The 24,380-nt window shown below is 42.0% G+C and overlaps 2 protein-coding genes across 20 annotated transcripts in view; one reads left to right on the top strand and one right to left on the bottom strand.

The window, feature by feature from the left end:
- LOC309665525 (uncharacterized protein) overlaps window positions 1-24,380 on the bottom strand; it is a 572,167-nt gene that overhangs the window by 480,388 nt on the left and 67,399 nt on the right. The window lies entirely within an intron of this gene.
- NPVF (neuropeptide VF precursor) lies at window positions 1,941-22,655 on the top strand. Its single transcript, XM_082472210.1, has 2 exons — window positions 1,941-11,989; window positions 13,172-22,655. Exons 1-2 carry the CDS (start codon window positions 11,852-11,854, stop codon window positions 13,580-13,582), a joined length of 549 nt encoding a protein of 182 aa, XP_082328336.1. The 5' UTR covers window positions 1,941-11,851; the 3' UTR covers window positions 13,583-22,655.

Genomic DNA, 24,380 nt, shown 5'->3' with positions numbered 1-24,380 from the left:
CCCCCTGGATATTTTAATCCAAATGAGATCAGGTCAAGATATCCATTAAGGGAAGTTTTAAAGAGATGAATTTAAATAAACTTCAGCCTAAAGTATATGAAAACATAGGAAGGGCTATTCTACTGCTCTTGACGTAGAGGTTGGGGAATGGGGCACAGACAGAGGGGGTATTTACCGGAAGATCCACATTGATGCTTCTAGACCATGGATCATTGGCTACTGCTATCATTAAATCAGAAGGGGCTCCACCAGGGCCCATCAGCCAAAGCCCACTATTCTTAAACTGCTCTGGGTCATTCAAGCCTGTGTTTATAGTCGGCTATTGTCCCTAGAGATGGTATGCCTGCTTGTGCATCTAAATATATTCTGAAACCTTTATTAGCTTTGTCTATTTTCTTTACCATAGGTACTCAAAAAGGAAATATCTGATTTCTTAAATTCACCTGGTACAAAACCCAGTATAGAATTAAATCCAGTTGATATTTAATAGGATTAGGTTAACACTTATTTAGTTCATTTAACCTCCATAAGTACAGAATTTTCTGTCTAGATCTCACCTTTTACAATGAGATTACCAGAAAATCTTCTCCTTTAATTAAATTTATACCCAAAGTCACTGTAGGTTTAAAAGTATGTTTTTAAGTGCCCCTCCAAATACAACTATTTGGCCGAGGGTTTTTCTATTTGCTTGCTCAGAATTGGTTGCATTTTATATGTCATGGACCTGCCTGAGTTTAGCCAGCAAAACTGCCATGCTGTAATTCCTGGCTATGTCATGGACACATCCCTTTGGGGGTCCAATAAAACCAGTGTTGAAGAGAAGTGTAACCCCCTTCTCAGTGATGAAGTCCAGCCAGTGTAATCCAGGGGCCCACTGGTATGAGGTACTCACATGAGCTCAGACCTAGAGCAAAGAGGCAGGAAGTATGGCCAAAGCCAAAGCACTGGTAACAGAAAAGAATAAAGTCCAAATGCCCATGTGTTAGTGCAAGTGTGGTCAGAGCCAGGCCAGCTTCTGCTCAGAACCAAGGAAATCACGTGGCTCCTGCAGACCTTGTGGGAGCTCTCAACAAGAGCCCACGGGAGCACAGAAACCACGTGACCCCCAATCAGGAAGAAAAAAATAAACGAACAACAACCCATTCATATGCATATTTCAATTCACCCCCTTCTCATTTTTTTCCATCAGAGATGAAAGAGCATCTAGGAGGGTCCATTTGAATGATGATGCTAATTTTTATTGGTCACCCATCTGTCCTTATTCTGCTTGAGATGAGAAACAGTTGTCTTTTTAAATACCCTCCAAAACCCACATCGGTGTAGGTTTAAGCAACAGATTTCCTCCCCATTGAAGGTGTGGCCAGGATAGTGGAAAAAGTCAGTCGAAGGATTAGGCTAGGTCCTTCCTAAACTATTAAAAGTCTCACACTTTCTTTTTATTAAAGCAAACTATTATTTGAAGAACACATTCCACATTTTGGAGCAGAATCCTTCAAAACAAAGATAAAACAAAAAAACCCAAGATACTGAAAAAGCACACACTTTGTAAGAAACTAAATTCTTCTGCTCAGGTTAGAAAAACAAGATGGCTGCTTGCTTATTTTAAAAATATCAAAAGACAAGATTGGCCAAAAACAGAGAAAAAAAGAAATCCCAGTAAAGGTCTTGGTTTCCATTACCTATATTTGTATAAACGCTATGTGTTGTTTTAACTAAACATCTGGCCTTTGTCCCTCATGTAGAGAATTCGTAGTTTTCTTGACACTTTGGCAAGAGGTACCACAACCCCCTGCCAGGCTAGTAAAAATCACACATTTTTCCTGCAAGGGAAAAAATGTCAATAAAAATGAAACATTAAAAACCATAAAAGCTCGAGTTGGAAGGCCTTACTGAGGAGAGTCTGCTTCCTAATCAGCCTTGCACAATTGCTTTACTTTTTTTTTTTTAATTTTTATTTATTATTTATTTTTGGCTGTTGGGTCTTCGTTTCTGTGCGAGGGCTTTCTCTAGTTGCGGCGAGCGGGGGCCACTCTTCATCGCGGTGCGCGGGCCTCTCACTGTCGCGGCCTCTCTTGTTGCGGAGCACAGGCTCCAGACGCGCAGGCTCAGTAGTTGTGGCTCACGGACCCAGTTGCTCCGCGGCATGCGGGATCTTCCCAGACCAGGGCTCGAACCCGTGTCCCCTGCATTGGCAGGCGGATTCTCAACCACTGCGCCACCAGGGAAGCCCTACATTTTTTTTAAACAGTACCACACCATATTGTTTGAAAGATCTAATACTGATACTGCAAGTTTGTTCAATGTATTGTTCTAAAATACGTCCTTTAGATATAGCGACCTTGCCATTTAATCAACCTTCTAGAATAAATCATGTGAATTAATTTTTATAAATACTTAATGTTTATTCTTGTATTCTACAATTTGACTCTTTAAGTTATTTCAACCAGAATTGAATTTCAACTGCTTTTACTACATAAAGGAGTAATCTTTGTCTCACATTCACATCGGCACCTTCCAAGGCCCTGGCATTGTAATCTGTCATCATAAACAGGGAAGTAAATACAACCTTGCTACCAAAATATGACAAGCTCATTATAACAAGCCACTCATAAATCTTGAAACAAAGGCACCACCACACATTTTAAAAATAATAATTTTACACAATTTGCATAGGGATATTTTTGTTTGGAACCACGGTAGGTATTTCTTTCTCTTTGCACACATAATACTGAAATAAATTATACAGTAATACCACCACCCACCTCTAAAGAGGGCCAGATATTAGTTAACAAATGGTTGCAAAATACTTTGCAAACATGAAATGCAAAATAAGACTATAATGGCCATCAATTCTTCTGCATAGCATAACAATTGGATTATGCTTAGAGAGAAAGGAAGAAATAAACAGTGTAAAAAGGCAAGTGCCTGGAAAGTAAATGGCTGGGTTGAGGGTAAGAAGAAGGGCTCTATAATGAGGCTCCTCTGGATATTAAAATTCATCACCTCTTTGGTAGATCCTGCCATGGCCTCAGGGGGCCTGGGTCAATGTGTGGAGTGAGCTGGCCCTTCTATATAAAGATTTAAATAAAAACATACAGCCCATGGCACAAAAACAGTCTCTTATTTGAAATGTTTTACTAGGAGTTCAGATAAACCAGAGCCTTACAAAGTCCTAAACCCAAAACAAGTCAGCTCACTTCCTGATTGATGGAAATGATTTGTCCCCAACTCTAACTGCCTGCCAGAGGTTAGGGTGCAGCTAGTGGGTGTGGACAAATAATAAGCAAACAGAGAACCCTTTTCTGTGCTCAGCCCGTGGGCCTAAGAAGTCTGCCTAGTGAGAGACCCTGAAGCATCATCAGGAAGCCCTCCTCGGGGCTGTGCAGTCCCCTTTCACACCCTTCCTGGTGTTTTGGCCCATCAACACAGCAGGATCCATCAGGACATATTGAACTTATCAAGCTGCATGCTCCACTACAACAGAATAAACCTAAATTCACATTCAACCTACCTATCCCTGACTGTCCATGTAGAGGTCTCAGTCTGGGAAAGCCCTCGATACGAATCCTCAGCAAGAGAATGTTAAGATGTTATGATTTCAGAATAAGCCACAAACTTAAGGTCTAAAAATATATGTCTCAGTAAAGAGAAAACTCTGGTCGGTGGCCAAAACCGGGAAAAATAATTAACAAGCAACTTCAGTTTTAACGCCTATTCCCAATACTAATGAAAAATGTATTCATTTATTTAGAAATAAAATTTTCTGAGCATCTGCGAGATAGACAATAGAAATACTCCTATGATCTGCACAAGCAAGGTCCCGCCCTCACACAATTTACAGAGCAGCAGAAGAGGAGACAAGAAACAGGGCAAGTGAGTGAAAGGAGCCATTGACGGAACGCGAAGTCACAAGAGTCTTCTCCCAACGTAGGATGCCTCAGCTGAGACCCAAACAATGAATCGGTGTAAGAAGGACAGAGGGCAGTGGATACATACCCCATGCACAGGAAATTCATGGGCAGAGGCCTGGAGGCAAGAGAAACCTCATCCATTTGGAAGAACAGAAAGAAGTTAATCATAAAACAGAGTTGGTAGGGAGTGGTGAGAGAGAATGCTGGAGAAATAAGCAGAGAACAGGTCCTAAAGAGTGGGCTTAGGAATTCTGAGGGAAGTGGGAAACCATTGGAAGATATTAAGGAAGAAATCATAAATATATTGTATTATAAAAATTTTTCTGATTGTGTGGTGGAGGAAGAACTGGAGAGGACAAAGACAAAGGTCTAGGCAAGAGAAAACGATGAACTGAGTAAAAGCAATGGGGATGGAGACAAATGCACAGCTGTAAGAGCTATCTAGAAGTTAGGAGATAACAGGCTTGATTGGGCAGACCAGCATAGGGAGTAAGTGTCCAGACTGCTTGCATTCAAATCCTGGATCTGCCACCTATAGGGAAAGTTACTTACTCTTTCTGTGTCTTAGTTTCCCTTTCCGTAGAATAGGAACAATAATGGTACCTACTCATGGGATTATTATGAAAGATAAGCTAATTCACAAAGTGCTTAACAGCACTTTAACAGAACAGTTCCTGGCACATGACAAGTGGTCAAAAAATATAGGCCATTATTATTGAGTGCAATAGCTCAAAACTAGAAACAACACAATTAACTGTAGACCATGATGCGGAAGACAAGGAGAGGAAAGAGTCAAGGATCTCACAAAGGATTTTAGCTTGGATAAATGGGTGGATGATTGTAACTGTGCCAGTTACCTACTGCCTCTCAGCACCAAATCCACCCTTTATTCCTTCACTGATCATGGAGATGGACCCAGTAAGCGTTTCCCCTTTGCAGCTGGCACAATTTTAAGCTTTGTCAGTAGAAGGCACTAGGGGGATACTGCCGGAGGAAGGGACTTCTCTTCCTGGTTCAGGTTTGCTTCTTTGCGCTCCTACACGGGGCTGCCAGCAATCCGTACGGGGGACATCCATTAGCACTCACCCCCATCGAGTTTCAGTGGCAGATTCTCAGCAAGTCTCAGGAATATCCCAGAAGTTGCCTACCCAGCACTGGCCCATCTGCACCGCAGAAGCATGTCTCACACCTGTGATTATGGACAAGGCTCTGACCTGGGGTGACCCAGCAGACTTCTCTACTATCCACACCTTCTCCAATACAGGCTGAATTCCAGTCAGTTTGTCCTTCCCTTGGATACTCTCCCTTGGCCCTCGAGTATTCTTTACCCCTTTATAGCTAATCTCCTGTTATAACTAGTAATTCCCTATATTAACCATTTCCTATTCAAATTACTGCGTGTTTTCTGTCTTCTGATTGGACCCTGACCAATACAGTAACTATTCATTGAAATGGAAAACAGGAGGAGAGACAGGTATTGAACGGATAAATTCCATTTTGGACATACTGGACTTGAGATGCTTGTGGGACATCCCAACGGCACTGTCTGGTAGGAAGCTAAGTATCTGGGGTTTCCAAAGCTCAGAAGTGTCCAGGATGGAGAGAAAAGCTTAGAAGGGAGTAGCCTTAAGTTCTCTAAAGTCTTAGTAAACGAAGCATGTGTGTAAATGCCACACGTCAGGGAGATAGATTTTATTTTTGTATGCTCATATGTCTCATCAAGAATCTCTAAATGTGCTATGTATACGGCAGCACATTTCATCAAAAGATTTATGGTGATTTCATATTGTGTATGTTAGGTAATGTTCTCTTATACCTGTTAACATTTTCAAAGCTAACGGAAGATGTAGTTGAAAAAAGCCAAGCCCTATATTAATAAGATTAGAACTCTAATTACACTCTAAACTTGGAAGTTTAAACCCAGTCGAGGCAAGGGAGTAATTAGTCACATCAGCTACTCTGGATACTGACTGCAGTGAGAATAATTAATTGATGTGCCAAAACCCCAAGTAGCAGCACTGAAAACTGGTGAATTGCTAAAGTTTGAAACAACTACATACAAGCATGTTTTGAAAGAGACCCAGGCTGATCCATTCCACTTTTTCCAGAGTCTGAACTCAGCCAACATAACTTGCTCTTTGCTTCACCCATTTCTCAAAAGTTTGGATCTACTGACCACAATAAACAGGAAGTTCCATCAGCAGTTTGCAAAGGAACAATTTGGAAGAGAAATGTATTAAATCCTCAGGGAAATTAAACCCAAATTATCCAATAACAACATTACAAAATTAACATTAGACTATGAATTGAATTAATTGCCTGCTACTGTGGGGATTCTTGGCTACCAGAGTCCAAAATAAATGAGGCCAATGATGTCAACTGCCTTAAGAGAGGCCACAGGCAAGTGTGACCTTGGGGTACCCAAGAGTTTACCCACAATTGTTTTTCAACTTTCTGATTTATTCTGTAGATCTTTAATAGAGAGAAAGGTCTTCACTTCTGCCCATCTCATACCTCAAATTATGGTAGGTTGGTGAGAGAAGCTGGAGGTGGTACAATTCTTGACATAAAAGGTGCAATTTTATGACTTGCTCTTTTGTGAATTCACCTCTAAGTGCCTATATCTAGAAGTAGCTGGAGTGTTAGAAATTGATCAGTGCAAGGTCTTTTTCTCCTGAGAGGGTTGAATGGAGAGGTGGGAACAAGTAATGATTTCTGCAGAACCTAGGCAGTCTAGTGATAAAGGAGGTCTTTAAGAATACCAGTCAGGGACTTCCCTGGTGGCACAGCGGTTAAGAATCCGCCTGTCAATGCAGGGTACATGGGTTCGAGCCCTGGTCCGGGAAGATCCTACATGCTGCGGAGCAACAAAGCCTGTGAGCCACAACTACTGAGCCTGCGCGCCTAGAGCCTGTGCTCCACGACAAGAGAAGCCACCGCAATGAGAAGCCCACGCACCGCAACCAAGAGTAGCCCCCACTCGCCACAACTAGAGAAAGACCGGGTGTAGCAACAAAGATGCAAGACAGCCAAATAAATAAATAAATAAGCAAATAAATAAATAAATAGAATACCAGTCAGCTGCTCCAAAAGAGACCTGCTTTGGCATTTCAGTAAATAAGCATTTATTTCTGTAAATTCTTTTCTTATGCCATGATGTCCGTGCGCCTGTGGCAATGCAAGATTACCTGTTGTGGTCCAAGCGCAGGTTGGAAAAGAACTTCCAGACACAAGGCAGAATGTAAGGAAGACAGAGTTTATTAAAGAGAAGGGTCACTGCAAGAACAGCGGGCCGACTTCCTGGTAGCCAGGGAAAGTCGACCCCCTTTGTGGGCTAGTAGCCAACTTTTATAGCCTCAAGACAAGGAAAATTCCTGCTGGCAGGATGGCATTAGGTGATTGGTCAGGATGCTATAAGGTTGCTACATGGTGAATATTTTACCTAATATGGAGTCGGGGGGCTGTCCAGTTTAGATCAGGAGAGCCCATGGCAACAGTTGTTATGGGGGCTTCGTTAATTCCAGAGTTTTTGTCCTGTGTCCTTGATGTAGGGTGTCCTTGATGCAGGGCTCCACATTCTCCCCTCTTTTTATTTATGGGCCAAATCTTTGGCCCCTTAACACCCAGCTCATGGCTGACTATCTACCTATCCCCATCTCCAGCCAGAGGAACCCAGGTTATCGGGGAAAGGGGCGATGACCGTTCCTAGCTTCTTCCTGCTGGACGGGGCGTCGTCGTAGGGGCCCTGGGTTCCCGATGCCCGCTCTCTGTCAGGGTGTATTTACGGAGGGAGATGAGAGCCCGCGGAATGATAAGGCGGCCTGTTCCAACATAGTCCGTGTGCCAACTGGCTGGTATCCTTGTTGTAGCACCATCTGGAATTGAATCTTTTGAACCTCTTGGGAGATGAACTTAGATAATGTGTTAATATGCAGGGGCCAAACAACAAAACAAAGGCTAACAGGATTAATGGTCCCAGCAAGGGAAATAGCCATGTCCATATCTGGATCCCCATAGAGGAGAGGAGGCTGGAAAGCCACCTGGGGCTCTGTTCTGCTCTCTCTTTTAAATCTTCTGTTAATTTGATCTTTTTCTTTAGAATCTGAAGGTCTTCTTCAACCTGGCCGGAAGTATTAAAATAGAAGCAGCATGTCTCATTTAGTAGGGCACGGACACCCCCTGTCTCAGCTGTTATAACATTCAGGGCCCTCCTGTTTTGTAAAACCACCTCGGCCAGAGAGCCTAGGGCTGACTGCTGTTCTTCAGTGGCTGCTACCATAGCCTTCCAAGGTTCCTGGACCATGATGGTGAGATGGAGAGCGCTCCTCCCTAAGGGGTACGCCTGCAAACCAGGAGAGCCCTCTAAAGATGCTACGTATTATTTCGGGCCGATCAAGAATTGGGTTATAAGCATGTCCCCCCAGTCAGTGGTTCGTTTTTGTCTCTCCCAGACAGGTCTGAAGGCCTCCTCGAGGAAGGACCCAAGGTTGGGAGTGCCTCCTAAGGAAGCTAATGTAGTCATAATGGTCGCCTCCGGGACCACCACAGTAATTGCGCAGGAGCCCCTCCAAAGTATGGGAAGATCCATACAGACCCTGTTGCTGCACAGAAATGAAAATCTGGCGCCCCTCAAGGATACCCCTGTTGTGGGTCCCCAGAGCCAGGCCCTGACGTTTCGGGAGTTTTCCTCTGGAAATAGACTGGGGTCCCATGGCCTAGGATTACATTGGGAAGACCAAACACCGAGGAAATAATCATCTATACATAAAGGGGAGAAGCCAGGCTCTGACTGATTATGAGTGTGATGGGGGGATTGGCATAACAAATTTCTAAATATTAGTTGAATTATGTTATATTTTGGAGGAAAGTCTTGTCGGGAGGTTAAACTAAGTAAGTGTCGGGTGGTCACACTGATCCCCACATATTTAGTTCCCACGGCCGAGCGATTTATGGGTATATGGTCTTCATTAATATATTTCTTAGTCTCATTTTTCCTTGAATTTCCCCAATACAAAGTGAAATTACCCTCATGTACATCATATTTATTTTCCTCTGACCAGGGATTCCACTCCAGGCTAGTCTGATTAAAATTGAGGGTGTAGTTACAAAGAGAGTCATTTAGCTAGCCCAAAATGCGTCCCCATCCATCCAGGTTTTGGAAACAGAGCTGTGCCTCGTCTGCCCAAGCTTGGGCTAATGCCCATATCCTGTTTTTCTCTTCGTGAGTACAACAAGTGGTCAGGACTACGTGAATGGCTTGCCAGGTCAGGTCAAAGGCTATAGTGAGGGGCTGAAATTCCTTAATAAAAGTGGTGGGATCCTGACTGAAGGAACCTAACTTGTTTTGAATTTGGGAAAATGTCAGACATGGGGAAGGGAACATGGACTCTAATAATGTCCATGCCTCCATTTGCTACTTCCCTTAGGGGAAGCATATTAGAATCTGTTTCCTGGCATTGGGCAGTTCTTGATCTTGTGTGGGGAGAGGGGGCTTTCGCCCCGATAAGGGGGTGGCTGTTGGGGAGCTGTGGGTTGAGGCGGGGGCGGGGGCTGAAGCAAAGGGGATTGATGGGGTGGGGGACAGGAAAGGTCGAGTAGAGGGTCGTCTAGGAGATGTGATGGAGAGGGAGACAGAGGGGGTCGGGGGGATAACGCAGCAACAGAAAGACACATGCGGCATGAGTCCCTCAGATCCAGATTCTCACTAAGGGCCATAAAGGTCTGGACATAAGGAACCTCTGAGTCCTTTCCTTGTTTCCGGCAAAAGAGATCAAGTTGGAGGATGGTGTTGTAATTTAGTGTGCCATTAAGAGGCCATTGTTCTTGGTCCCCCAGTTTATACTGGGGCCAAGCCATGTTACAAAAGAAAATGAGCCTCGTCTTTTTGAGATTTTCAGGGTCAAATTTTTCCAGTTCCTAAGGATACAGCGAAGGGGTGAGTCTGAGGGAGGCTCCCGAGACGTACCAGAACCCATTCTTAGCCTGTATGCCGTACAATGGGGGTACTGAGAGTCACCGGGTGACAGAAAGGCATCCCCTTTGTCCCAGTGATCTCTCCGTGCGACTAAGGCACGAAATGGGCCGACCGTCCCAACAATCACGTCTGACCGTGAGAGGTGACCCCTGAGCGTGTGGCTAAGGCACAAACCATGCAACTGAGGTATGAACCGTGCGACTGAGGCACCACGCGACTTGGGCAGGGAAAGAAAGAAAGGAGAGATTCCTGGGACCCACCGGGTGACTCACCGTTTGGCAATCCCCTGAAACGTGAAAAGGCACTCTTGGGATGGCTCAGAGGCAACACCTAGGCTCCTGTAAGTCAATCCGGACGGAGAAAAAGGTGAAAGTAACAGAGAAGACAGGCTGAGGAATCCGCCTGGTAGTCCTGCCGGGAAGGCAGCAGCCAAGGGGAGGGGGCTCAGTGTTCTTTGCTTGAACCAATATGTGCCTCACGGTACATGGAAGTTGTCTTGCTGGGGGCAGACGCTCTAACAGCCTGGTCTGTTCCGTGACCCCCTTATCCTTTCACGGGAGTCTTCAAGCGGCCGGCGCCCTAATGGCTTTTAAATGCCTGACCCGTGCCCGCACAATATCAATCGGCCTAGCCCTCAGTCAGAGGGAAGACAGAGGGACCCTCACCTGTTCTGGGAGGCAGTTACTGGGGCGAAGTGAGCCATGGAGACTTCGGAACACACCAGGGTGTAGCCCTGGCCAGAGTCCTCTGTTGCTTCCATGGCAACTTGCCTGTTCACAGAGGGTCCCAAGGCATGAGGAGAGGAGGTTGGGGAGGAGATCTCCCCGTACGGGCCACCAAAATGTTGTGGTCCATGCGCGGGTTGGAAGAAGAATTTCCAGACACGAAGTATTTTAGAAAAGAGTGAGTTTATTGAGAACAGAGAGCAGAATTAGTGAGGGCCGCTGCCAACACAGCGGGCCGACTTCCTGCCAGACCAGGGAGAGCCGACTGGCTGTATCTGCAGTGCCCGTCACTAACTCTGCTCTTCGTTCTCAATAAACTCACTCTTTTCTAAAATACTTTGTGTCTGGAAATTCTTCTTCCAACCCGTGCACGGACCACAACATTACCTAAATAATATGGGCCAGGGGAGCAACAAAATTAGCATGTGCGTGATTTACCAATCCTCTGCCAGGGTTCTTAAGGGGTTTGAGGTGGAAGGTAGGATGCGTCATCGTCATAGAAATAAAATCCCGGTGATTTATACAGTTTTGCCAAATAAGGCCCACAGGGCAAATACAAAAAGCCTTGAGCTGCCTCCAGCTTCTCCTGAGACAGCCAGTTTGTCAAAATGCCAATCGCTGGGTCTTATGCACACCCTTCACGTTACAGTTGACATTTACTCCTGAAGCTTTTTAATAACCAAACAGCATTTTACAAAAAGTTAATTAACGGCATTTTATTTGGGTCTTATGTGATTTGGAATTCTTTTCACACTTGTAATTTTGTCTGACATTTTGAAAATACTACGCCTAACTCTTTTGTGTGAAGAAAACCACTTTTTTTTAACAGAGCTAGCATGTATTGAATACTTTTTTTTCCTTCTCCCAAGAATTGACGTAAACACCAAAAAGAAAATACTTCTTGTTTGAGCTCAGAGAAATGAAGCATTCTGTTTGGAATCTTAATGATGATGGCCCCAAACTTATCTAATTAAATGCTCCTTCATAATGAAGAAAATTATTTTCAAAGTTAATGAATTTGCAAGCAGAAACATTGCTGTCTTCCTAGAATGAATTACCCACATTCCTCACATACATATTTCAGTTAAAGACTAATTAATGTTGGTGCTTAAAACACGTGGGATTGAGTTCGCTGTGAAAGTGAACTTTCCTTTGTTTTTGGACAGGATAAAAAGACCACAATTTCCCTTCATGTAGACATCGGGCTGCACATATAAACTTAATTCTAGATTTTGGACAAAATGGAAATTATTTCATCAAAACAATTCATTTTACTGACTTTAGCCACTTCAAGCTTATTAACATCAAACATCTTCTGTTCAGATGAATCAAGGATGCCCAATCTTCACAGCAAAAAGAATTATGACAAATATTCTGAGGTAAGTTTTTTAACTCTATCTAACATGACTAGCATTAACTACTGAACATTTGTCCTGAGTCCAGTGCTTTTGTAAAGAGTAAGGAAGAAGTTTGTGCTTTGTTTTTTGTCACACTTCAGCCTTCCCTTGGCAGTGTATGGCTCTAACTTGTATTTGGTAGCACAACAGCACACAGCCTGGCCTCTCATGACCATTTTAGTGCAGAGTTTGATACTTTGCAAGCATAAGGCACATTAATTTTCGATTGACTCAGAAGTGCACAGTTGTAATAAGTAGTTGCAGAAATAAGTACTGGATACATTTCAGCTGGACGTTTGAATTGTCTTTCTATAGCAAAGCAAAATATTTATCCCTAGATGATAGAATTCCACGTTATTTTTATTTTCTTCTCTATGCCTTTATATAATTTCCCAAATTTGTTGAAATGAGTAGGTATTACTTTTTACAATCAGAAAACAGTTATTTAAAAATCTTCATATGGACAAACTTTCATGGTAAAACTAAATCCAATTAAATATTTGCTGTATTTTAAGTGGTTGCTTTAAAGTTGGTACAGTAGTGGTGTAGTAACCCACAAACCAATCAGTGTTTTACTAATATAATTTACATACTGACAAAAATACAATCAATTTCTTGAGAAATGCTTTTAGAGTGGAACTCTGAATATGAGCAGGTAAAAAAGAAGTCTCCTCCAGCTGTACCCCAAAATGTGGCTAGCATCTCTGCTTTCATGAGCCCACCACTTTGGCTTTTAAAGAGGAGGGAAACAAGAGACATGGAGAGGCAGTGGGAGGTGTCTCTAAACGCAAAATAGAAAAATCTATGAAATATTTCATAAACAACATGAATCAAAACTGAAGGAGAATAACTGCAGTAAAATAAACTTTTGCCTCATTTCAATACTTCATTGTGTTCTTGCTGCTCGAACACACTGCTGCATGCACTGTATATATTTTATTAATATTTTATAGTTGTCTTACAATAGTCCAGGGACGGTGAAACTAGATTGCTTTAAGAAGCTTAATACAAATTATTTATTTTAAAAATTCTGCACATGAAAGGACAAACTTTGTTCATAGCTTTAACAATTCTACAGATTAAAGCCTGGATTTAACTTAATTTGGGGTTTAAATCTATTGCTTATAATAATAATGTTATTTTAATGGTTATTTCTAATTATAGCCTAGAGGAGATCTACGCTGGGAAAAAGAAAGAAGTCTCAATTTTGAAGAATTAAAGGATTGGGGTCCAAAAAACGTCATTAAGATGAGTACACCTGCAGTCAACAAAATGCCACCCTCAGTAGCCAACTTGCCACTGAGATTTGGGAGGACCGTGGAAGAAGAAAGAAGCACTGGGGCAATGGCCAACCCGCCTCTGAGATTTGGAAGCAATACAGAGGACAGCATCTCGAGACGTGTTCCTAACCTGCCCCAAAGGTTTGGGAGAACAGCAATAGCCAAAAGTGTCACCAAGACACTGAGTGATTTGCTCCAACAATCTATGCATTCACCATCTGCCAATGGGTTACTTTACTCCGTGACCTGCCAGCCCCAAGAAATCCAGAATCCTGATCAAAAGAACCTAAGGTAAATACTTGAATACCAATTAAAATGCATAGGCAGTTATGTAGAGCTAATCCAGAAAGTTTAAGAAGGCTTACATGTTTTCAAAAGAAGTTTCTAAGAAAGTTAAGTTTCTTGGAAGGAAAAAGGAAAAGGCACAGGGAAATAAACACCTGTAAATTGAGAGCTATAGAAGGTCAGTTATAAACATGACTACAGGTATGAAATAATGAGATAGCTTCCCCTAAGCCACATATGGGCATCCCTCTCATTACTCCACAGCCACTCACTAAGTAGCAACAGGCGATGACAGAATCGGGGATTCATGCCTATGACGTATTGTCCAACATTTGACCTCTCTAGCATAACAGGTCCCGCATGAGGGAGTTGCCTGCAGGTACAAAGGACACCATCTCAATAACCCAGGTCTCAAATTCAGAAGATCTTTTTCCTCAACTTTAAATCAAAATTTCTTTTTCCAGGATCTCATTTTATAAATAATTCCTGTTATTATAATCATTCTTTATATTGATATGTACTTATTGAATTATCTACTAGTACAAATCAGAGCACAAGCTACCACAAGAGGTTCAAAAATTTAATAAGCTACCTACCTATTATGTTCTAGTACAGAGCAAATGTTAAAAAAATTTTTTATATAAAATTGAACCTGACCCTTTAGTTAAGACCTGAAGGAAATAAGGAGGCAGGTTGTGACATCTTATCAGTGAGAGCTTCTCAGAGCACTCCTGATTTATTTTTACCATGGTACTTATCCTCATCTGACATATTATATATTTAGGGTCCATCCCTTTTACTAGAACTTCAGTTCTATAAATCCCATAATTTTTGTCCATTGTCATATTCCCAACGCCTAGAACTGTCTGGCAAGTAGTAAGCCCTCAATATTTGATAGGATAAATGAAATGATCTGAGAGGCACTAATAAGGTCTTAACAGAGATTCAAAAAAAAAGAATGTTTCTTCATGTGGGAATCCAGGGATGTTTCATGAGTTGCACTTTGAGTGGTGACTCTATTTTGAACATTCAGAGACTAGAGGGAAGAGAGAGGGTATTTTCAGGCAGAGAGGAGTATGAGCAAAGGCACTAAAGCAAGGTGAGGCAAGAAGAGCTGGGGCTCAGTTTGGTGAGAAGAGGAAAGAAGACAAGAAGGGTGGGGTAAGAGCAGAGGGTGCAGATATTCAGAGCCACATAAAATATTCTGAATGTTGTTTATCAGGAAAAGGAGAACCACTGATGTTTCTGCTGAGGTCCTGAGATATTGTACAGGTAGAGGTTGGCAACTCATCAGATGTTGGGAGTGGGGTGGCGATGAGGGAGAGAGATGAGTCAACGGTAACATTGTCATTCTAAATGCCCATGACAAATTCAGGATCCCGTCAACATCTCACTCATTTCAAGTGCCACACAATTCAATTCAGGTATAATTAGGCAATTAGGATCATGACCTGCATTTGCATATGCTTTCTTTTACATGCTCTTGTTGTGATGGATGAGAATATTTTGTACTGCTTACATTTTAGGAGACTGGGATTGAAGAAAATAGATGATGCAGAATTGAAACAAGAAAAATAAGAAATCTGGAGCCTGTTCCTAAAGATGACATAAAGCTGTAACAACTCTGAGGTGAAGACAACAAGGAATGAAGTCATTGGCCTCTCTTAATAGATTATCATTCACAGCAATTTTTCCCTCTCAGTACAGCTAATATATTGAAAGTTTTAAAAAAATGTAAAGAATATTATAATGTAAAGATGAAATGAAAGATGAAATAATTTTGTCTAAATAAAAAGAGCATTGAATATACTTAAGAAGCCTCTAGTAATGGGGAGAAGAGGAGAGAGAGACTGATTGCCACATCACTATCGTATGAACACAGTCACACTTAAGTAAAAAATTAAATAGAGGAGTAGCCTGGCAAATTTTATGATGAATATTAAATAATTTAACAGAATAACGTTTGACAAATAAATGAACATGAATAATAAATTATTTACAAATATTTTTATACACCTATTTCTGCCATTGCATCAACTGTTAGTGAATCCGTGATAGATTGAAAAATTTTTTTAAAAGAAAGATAAAAGAAAAAGGCAGTTATTAGATACTTCTCTAAGTGTCTCTTCTATCTATATCTGGAAATTTGCCTTCTGGTGTGTCTCTTTTCTCGTCACTTAATATTTCAAGTTTTTGATTTGCAGAGAAAATCTAATCACACTCTTAAAACTAACAATTTATAAACACAGTACACCACCACGCGAATGCACAGTGATTCAACTTCTGTCATAGAATGAGAAGTCCTTAGTCAGATATTAATCAGTTTATTGAGCAACCTCAATTCCTTAGGGTGCAAGCCAGAAATGGTATTAATTCTCTCCCATCCTGCCCCCAGCTGGGCTGTGTTGAATCTCCTTTTCCTGCTGGGTAGAGACCGCCTTAATGATACCCTGGACAGACTCTAAAACTTCCTCGTCACTTCTTGATATTAAAAAACTCAGTCAAGTCCAGCTGAAGATGGCAGCCTCATATCCAAAGCAAAGTTTCTCCTCCCCCATTGCTGGCAGGGCTGGGGGCTGGAAGGATGTGAAGTGGGAAAGGAGCAAGGCTGCTCTTTTTCTCTTCCGCCCCTTTCTCACCCCCGAGGTAGGGTGGTGGGAGGGAAAACGGTAGGCCTCTGGAAAAAAATCTCCTCTCTTATCTTCTCCAGGGTGTTGGGTGGGCAAGGGAGGGGGATGGGCAGGATGGGGATGGGGAATCAAGAGTCGCTGTCTCATCCTCTCTATACAATGTCGCTTCTTCTATAAGGGAGTTCTTCGGGAAGCACTGAGGGAACCTCACACTGCCTAGGTCAGTGACCTAAGAGACTGGATGCTCCTTGATCTCTTCCAACCACCCTCATCCCACCTGTACTCTCCATGGCTTCTTATTGCCAGAAAGAAAGGTTCAAGACAGCTACCTTCTCAGCATCCACTTCATCTACAGAAAAGGCAGATGGCCTTGTCATGCCAAGGCAGGACTGAAGCTGCTCCTCAGCTGCCCCACCACTGCCCCCATTTGTCTCCAACCCCCTTTGCCCTGCTTAGGAGGGGCAGAGGCAGATCAGCAAGCCTACGCCTATACAAACTACCCATCGGAAATGAACCGCCAGTACCTACTTCATGATCCCGCTCTGTACGAGTGATTTTCTAGGAACCTCTCTTGCTTGGTTTCGGGGTGAGGGGCAGCTGCAGCAGCCCCCTTCCAGTCAACCTCTCATACATCGCTGGGAGGGGGATGGGCCACGGCAGGGGCTGATGTGGCTCTGCCATCTCTTCGTAAACCCAGAAGGGGTGTCTGGCCCCTGCCATCCATGGTTTCCATTACAATGTCAAGTATTTAGAGCCTCTGTACTTCCAGATTTGGTCCCCAGTTGCCCATCCTGAACAAAGTGAAAAGTATGCAACATCCTGCTGCACTAATAAATAAACAAAAAGGCCATTCGATCCCTTGATACTACATGACACAAGGAAATTTCTTGTCGTAGAACATGGGTTCTTTACCTAAACCTTTGAAATTTATGGAAAACGTTAGGTGAATAACCAGGTGTCAGCTGTCCCCTTAACCAGGTAGCTTACTCTGTTTTAGCCACTTGCCACCCCCTTCACCAGCTTCTACAAGAAATCCATTCGCATAAGGAAGTTTGCAATCTCTCTGCAGATCTGTGGGATCTCAAGGAGGCGATCACATTGCACATCATTACACTGAAAAAGTCTTGACTAGACAAGCCTCTTCTCCCATCTCTTTACCTGGACCCCTAGCAGGGTCTCCTCCTCTTCTAACCTCTGATGCTCACCGGGGTGGCTTTATGGGCATGTGACCCATGCAGGTGCACAGGGCCCCACATTTGGTTAAATGCTTTATTGTCACTGCCCTAAAATTCTTAATAATTTTGATTGAGTGCTGCATTTTTTATTTTCCATCGGGCCCCACAAATTACGTAGTCTGTCCTGCTCCCCCCCATCTCAGCCCTGCTGGCTCCTCTGCCTACTCTCCCAAAATCCAGTGCCCCCCTCCCCGCCCCGCCACCGATTTATTAATCAGAGCAGCTTTCGTTTTCTACATGAAACACAAGGGCCAGGCTGTCACACAGGCCTGAGAGGTCTACTTACATCCCACAGTGGGTAAAAAATATAACTGCACAATTCATGAAATGTAGTCAAAATGCAATTTTTTGTGTGTGTCTCACTACCCCCTTTAACATGTAAAGGGTGGGGAAGGAGATGTGCAGAAATCTTCCCCTGGCCCTGGATGGAAACTTGGCCAGATGCCAAGAAATTCCCTGATGCTCTTAGCTGTTCTTCGGCCTAAGTCAAAATGCACAGTCTCAATTCCACTGTAATCATCGTTTCAATCTACATTCTTTCATTTATCTTCAACACTTCCCATGTGAGGTCTGAGTTGGGGGACAGGAATGAGATCGACTTCCGCTCTCTTTTCCAACCTCAACTGCTTCCTCACTCTCTGGCTCTGCTGGACTCTTCTGGGATGGAAGAGAATTTGAGATGAGAGGCAAGGAGTTATAGAACAGTTCTTGCCAGGGTGTATGGATTCACTCTCAGGACCCAGAGGATGGTACCACCCATCATGGCTGGCCTCAGCCCTCGCCCTGGGACACGGTCTTCTAGGGGTCCTCTCGAGTAGGACTCGAAACAGCTTCTGCAAATCTCTCTTCCCTGTAGCTCATACCTGGTTATCCACAGATCGCCCTCCACATTGGGTGTGATCCCAGCATGGCTCTTCTATCTTATTGCCCCCAGACTCTTTAGCTTTTTGACCTGGAGTTAAGCACCAAGTTTTTGTTTCTCTCAACCACGTGGAACACGTTTCCTCATCGTATAGAAACCCCTCCCTGAAGAGTAATGGACTCAGTAATCCCCAGCACGTGGGCATGGGTGGGGGGCATTCGCAGTAGGGTAACAATGCTCTCCAAAGAAATCTCTTCATAAACCCAAATCTTATCCTTTCATGGTCTCCACGTGGGTGAGAAAATTGAGGACTTAGTGGAATCACTTTCCAACCATTTCCTTTAAAAAGTCTGCACACAGTGATCTGGCTTTGGAATTTTACATCTGTCAGATTTTGGTGTTTTGATTAAAACTTCACTTTTGATATTCTTTGCAACAAAGATGGATCTCTACTTGTAAAGAATGCTTACAGCTGCTAAAAATGACATTGTCTCTGCGTCATTACACATACATGTGCATTTTTCTGGGGGAAGAGTTCAGAGTTCTAGGGTAAATTCTCAGTAGAGTTTGTAACCCATAAAGTTTAAGAATTACTGCCACAGAAGATTTTTATTTCTAGAATTATTTTAAATTAACATCTAATTCAATTTATAAATGAATATTGTTATCTGACTGGCCATTTAAGTGCTGAGAACATAACGTGCCAAAACAATCAGAATCACTCAAGTGGTTTAGCCTGACCTTCCTCCAAATACTGGCTTTTTATAGTAGCAGAAAATAGAAGAGAGGTGGTAATTGTGCTCTTTTCCTTAGTGTGCTTTCCTAGGCACCTCCTCCCAAATACTTCATTCTCCACCCCTCCTCCTCTCTTCCAACACTTCACTTCCTCAAGGAAATTCCATCTGGATTGGGCCTAACCTAAACCTCGGCCAGTCTGTAAAGGTGAGCAAAGTGTGGAGCTTCAGGGGAAAGCTGGGGATGACACACGCTATATGTCAATGATTTTCAGGGAAGGGAACTTCCATGTGCTCTCAAGTCCACATTTCATACATCATACTGTGACAATGACCTTGAGAAATACAAAAAGGAGAAAAAAAATGTACTGGCTCTGGGACCAATTTCTCTGTGAGAAAAATGAAAGGTCCAACAAAATGAAATAGTCAAGAAAGGGGAAAGAGTTGGCCTCTACTTACTTCATGTGTGTTTTTTCTTTTTCATTTTTTTCCCTAAAGATCTTCCTGCAAACATTACGTGACACTCTTCCTATGCAACTTATCATTTTATTTAATAAGCATACCAAACTACATGTTATTCCCTAGAAACATGCACTTTCACATTTCTGTGCCTTTGTTCATGCTAATTCCTTTGGCTCAAAGGCCCCTTTTATACTTATCAAAAATCCTTCAAGACCCTGGTCAAATTTGGATGCAGCTGCATTTAACAGAAAACCTAAATAAAATTGTTTTAACCAGGAGAGGCTTTTCTTTCCCCACACATAAAAATGCCTGGAAGGAAGCAGTTCTGGGCTGGTGTGGGAATTCCACAGTCATCAAGGATCTAGACTCCTCCCATCTTTCTGCTCCATCATCCTAAGCACAAGGTTCCCACTAGGCCATCTCGCAGCAAAAACAAAGGGGCAAAGCACAGGCGTGCTCTTTTTCCAAAGGGCCCCATCCAACAACTTCCTCTTTCATGTCACTGGCTGCCCCAATCTGCAAGGGAAGCTGGGAAATGTAGTTTCTCCTTTGGGCACATTGCCTCAACCACGATGATGATAGAAAAATAGAGCATGGGTATCGGATAGGCAACCAGAAGGGTCTGCCCAGCCTCTCCTCAAGCTCACTTCCTTGTTGTATAAAATATATAGCATATTTTAATTTTTTTTCCTTCACTAGACCAAGGTCAACGCTACTGACATTTTGGGCTGGACAATTCTTTGTTGTGGGGCTGCCCCGTGCATCATAGGATGGTTATCAGCACCTGTAGTCTCTACCCACTAGATGCCACCCTGCAAATGGGACAACTAAAAATGTCTCCAGACATTGCCAAATGTTCCCTGGGGGGCCAAAATCATCCCTAATTAGGAGCCCCTGCACTAGACTGTCCTAATCTTCTTTGTATCCCATCCCCAGCTAAATAATAATGACTGTTGATTGTTATGATAACTCTGTTTTAACATTTAATGCTGTTTTAGCCACTCCTGTTATGCTCATTTTTACACATGAGAACTGAGCTCACAGAGAACATTCTAAAAAACGGGAGCTAACAAATGGGCTCCACCGAGGTCTGTTTCACGTCAAAGTTTACACTCTTCCTCCTCCATCCACTATCCTATCCACCACCGCGTCAACCACCTCCCATCCAGCCCTGAAATACTGTAAGCATTCAGGAAACATTTGTTGAATGAAGCTTTAAATAGAAAATATGAGTGCACTGGAGCCCAGAAAGAAAGTCTCACTGTTTTAAACATTATATACAGATTTTAGAAAGAAGGAAGGAAGGAAGGAAGGGAAGAAGGGAAGGAGGGAGGGAGGAAGAAAGGAAGAGAGAGAAAAAAAAAGACCTTAGATTCCTAGACAGCTTTAACCTAGCCACTCCTTAAGATATCTACCTTAAGAGCAGGTAGGGAGGTGCTTACCTTATCAGAATGAATGACCATAAAGGGTAAAAACATCACAGAAGAAACGCTGTACCATTTTTAACTTAGACTCTAAAGAAGCAACTAATGATTTTTTTTCCTTACAGCAAACAAAGTGCTATTGTTGTTGATGAATCTCAAATATCAGTTTCTGCTTCAGTGGGAGAACCGTACAGGTCAAGAGAGCCACTGAATTACATAGTCACTGGCAAGTGGAGTGGGAGAAAGGCATCAGTAAGTACGCTCCTGCCGGGTTAGGTCTCTCACTCCCTGGGTTGTCTGCAGTTTCTTACCAATCCCATTAACGAAGTGGGACAAAGCAATAAGGGAATTAAAATAAATCTAAAGTAAGCCTGTCCCAGCCCGACGACATGAATTGTGGGAGTACTCGGGTGCTGCTGCCTTTCCCTGCTTCTCACAGATTGATATTTTTTACTGAAAGCCCTGTGGAAAATATAATCACTTTGCTGTTTGCAGTCAGACTGAATTAGGAAAATATTATCTGGTGAACATTATACCCAATGTTTATTTTATCTTACTACTTATTAAGTGGCCTTGAGTTCCTAAAATGTTTATTAGACGTTGCACATTTTATTCACTGTTAGAAGTATTAACATTAAAAACTCAGGGAGATTTCATTTGCCTTTTTTTATGTATTCTATTTTTCTATGGTAAAATATACGTAACATAAAATTTACCATTTTAACCATTTTTAAGTGTACCATTCAGTGGTATTAAGTCCATTTCACTTACTTTTTACATAGTTGGGCACTATTCTCTAATTATACTCATATTATTAATATTTAAGTAACCATACCCAAAGCTCTAACATTATTTTGCCTGCCAGGAAATGCCTCTGACAACAATAAGGTTGATGCTTTTTAGAGATGCTCTGATTCTGACAGACTTATTTAGGAATATTAGATTTTTTCACCAGAACATTAAATTTTTCCTAAATTCCCTTGAAGCTTATTTTGAAAGGAAGTAATTGTTGCTAATTTTTTTTTCTCCTGAAGTATTTTATCATCTCACTAGTTCATACTATTTTGTATTCACCTGGGGCAGAAGCTAGTGCTTCTTTAGAAATACCTGGGACAGCAAAGGTTCTGTTACCAGTCAGATATGAGAACACATTTATTTCAGAACAGTAATGAAAATGAAGCATTTGATTAGTTTAATTTCCCTGAGAAACGGAGGATGGACAACAGCCATTCACCTACTGTGTTATAGCACTTCTCTTTGAACTTCGGGGCTCTATCACATTCTTCCTAATAACCCATTTTTGTTTTTCATATATCATGAAGTTTTCCTCTCACAATGTAACAAAAAGGTAATACATATTATCATATCTGTAGCTTAGGAAATGGGAAGTATTATCACCCATTATTCTCTTCCTAAATATAGGAACTAATGTATTACAGGAGTCAACAGGAAAATCACTATTAGAATGAGGAGTGGCATAATATTATAATGAGATTAATGTGGAATTAATACTCTCTTTGTAGAGACAGAGAAATATTATTTTAATCATGAAGAAAAACTGTATCAAAATTTATTTTACCTCTTGGCAGATTTCCAGGCATTGGTATATTGTGGTTAATAAAACATAAAACTATTGTTTCACTTTCTTAAAATATGCAGCAATACTAATTAGCTACGGCAATGCACCTACATAATTTTCAAACTGCTTTTAAAATATCACATAGCTTTTCCCTTGTAATTTATTTTTATTTTTTTTTATTTATTTTTTTTTTTATATATATATTTTTTTTATGTTTGGCTGCGTTGGGTCTTCGTTTCTGTGCGAGGGCCTTCTCCAGTCGCGGCGAGCGGGGGCCACTCTTCATCGCGGTGCGCGGGCCTCTCTCTGTCGCGGCCTCTCCCGTTGCGGAGCACAGGCTCCAGACGCGCAGGCTCAGTAGCTGTGGCTCACGGGCCTAGTTGCTCCGCGGCATGTGGGATCTTCCCAGACCAGGGCTCGAACCCGTGTCCCCTGCACTGGCAGGCAGATTCCCAACCACTACGCCACCAGGGAAGCCCTCCCTTGTAATTTAAAGCACTGAATTGTAACCGATATTGCAAAGTTATTTTTAACCACTAGAGGGAAGAAAATGTTCCACATTTGTAAGTAACTAATTTTAAATTCTTAGACCAAAACAATAATAACCACACCACCACCACAACAACAAAAAGTCTTTAAGATCCTGCTTTATACTGTACAATATACTGCACACTAAAGGCTCAGTTAACAACTTTAAAATTTTAAACCAATGCACAATCATCTCAATTCAACAGCTTATAGTAGGCAAAAGTAAACATTTTTGCAGCCTGAGCCTACCTATGAGTTAAGGATTATTAGCATTAGGGAATCAGCACATCCTTAAGGAAAGGCAGAATACTTAAACAAACAAAACAGACAGTACCCATTAAGAATCAGCAAGGTTCTTTCTACATTAAAATATCTACGATGGAATGCAAAGGTCGTATTTATCACAAAATTGAAATATTAACTGAAGTCACAAATTGATCAAATGCTAAAATATTTACATTTGACTCTTGAATTTCTATATATACTTTCTTTTACCACAAACCAACTGCAGATCTAACTGTGACAGAGATGCTTTAAGTTTCCTCTTAATATAACTTTTTGACCTGATTAATTTTTGTTAATTATTTCTCTTAATTTTTGTTCCTCCCAATTAAGCCATTTGCATTTCAGTAACTAAAGCATTACTTCCTTTGATTAGAAACCACAACCTCTTTACTTTTTCACTCTCATTGATTAAAACGTAACACAGTGAATTAAGCCATTTGGATTTCAGTCTGTGTGGGTGACATTTTAACAACTGTCCCTTCAACCTTCTCTCTGTGTCAATCTTGGCCATGTCCTACATCATAGAGGACAGCAGGAGGGCAATGGTGGCAGCCTGATAGAAGAATGGAGCAGGCATGGAGCCAGGGGTTACACAACAACGAAGTCAGCGATTTCTCTGATGCATGAGCCTTTCACTTGCCAATCAAACCTGATAAGGCTTTTACCTTGTAGAGTTATTCCTGACCTTACCCAAGACACTAAATCATTTCTGAAGTCTTGTTTCTTAGCCTAAGCAAACCTGTTCTCCCCACTTTTCAGGTCTGTGTGCACTGTTCACTCTAACACTAATAAATACAGCACAGTGGTGCAGAAAAGCTGAGGAGGTGTCACTTCTTTTGGACTAATGAAAGTGACGCACATCTAAAACCAGAGCTAGTCAGAAAGCCTTCTGTATTATGACCTATTGGCAAAAGTTATAAACTAGCAGTTTTGAAATAAGCTCCTAACAATTATAGTTGCCCAGGAATAGATCTGACCCACACGTGCAACGGAAAGGCGTTTGAGCAGAGACTGGATTGTTATACAACAGATAGGAATATCAAAAATGAGTTATCACAGATGTCATTTC

This window comes from Balaenoptera physalus (genome assembly GCF_965194825.1).
Source record: "Balaenoptera physalus genome assembly, chromosome: 8".
NCBI classification, from domain to species: Eukaryota; Metazoa; Chordata; class Mammalia; order Artiodactyla; family Balaenopteridae; genus Balaenoptera; species Balaenoptera physalus.
Note: the sequence above shows the minus strand (reverse complement) of the source record. Positions and strands in the feature narration are given on the sequence as shown.

Coding starts and splice junctions, on each gene's coding strand:
- NPVF (XM_082472210.1), top strand. CDS start 11,852: ATGGAAATTATTTCATCAAAACAATTCATTTTACTGACTTTAGCCACT. Junction 11,990..13,171: donor ATTATGACAAATATTCTGAG/GTAAGTTTTTTA, acceptor TTCTAATTATAG/CCTAGAGGAGATCTACGCTG.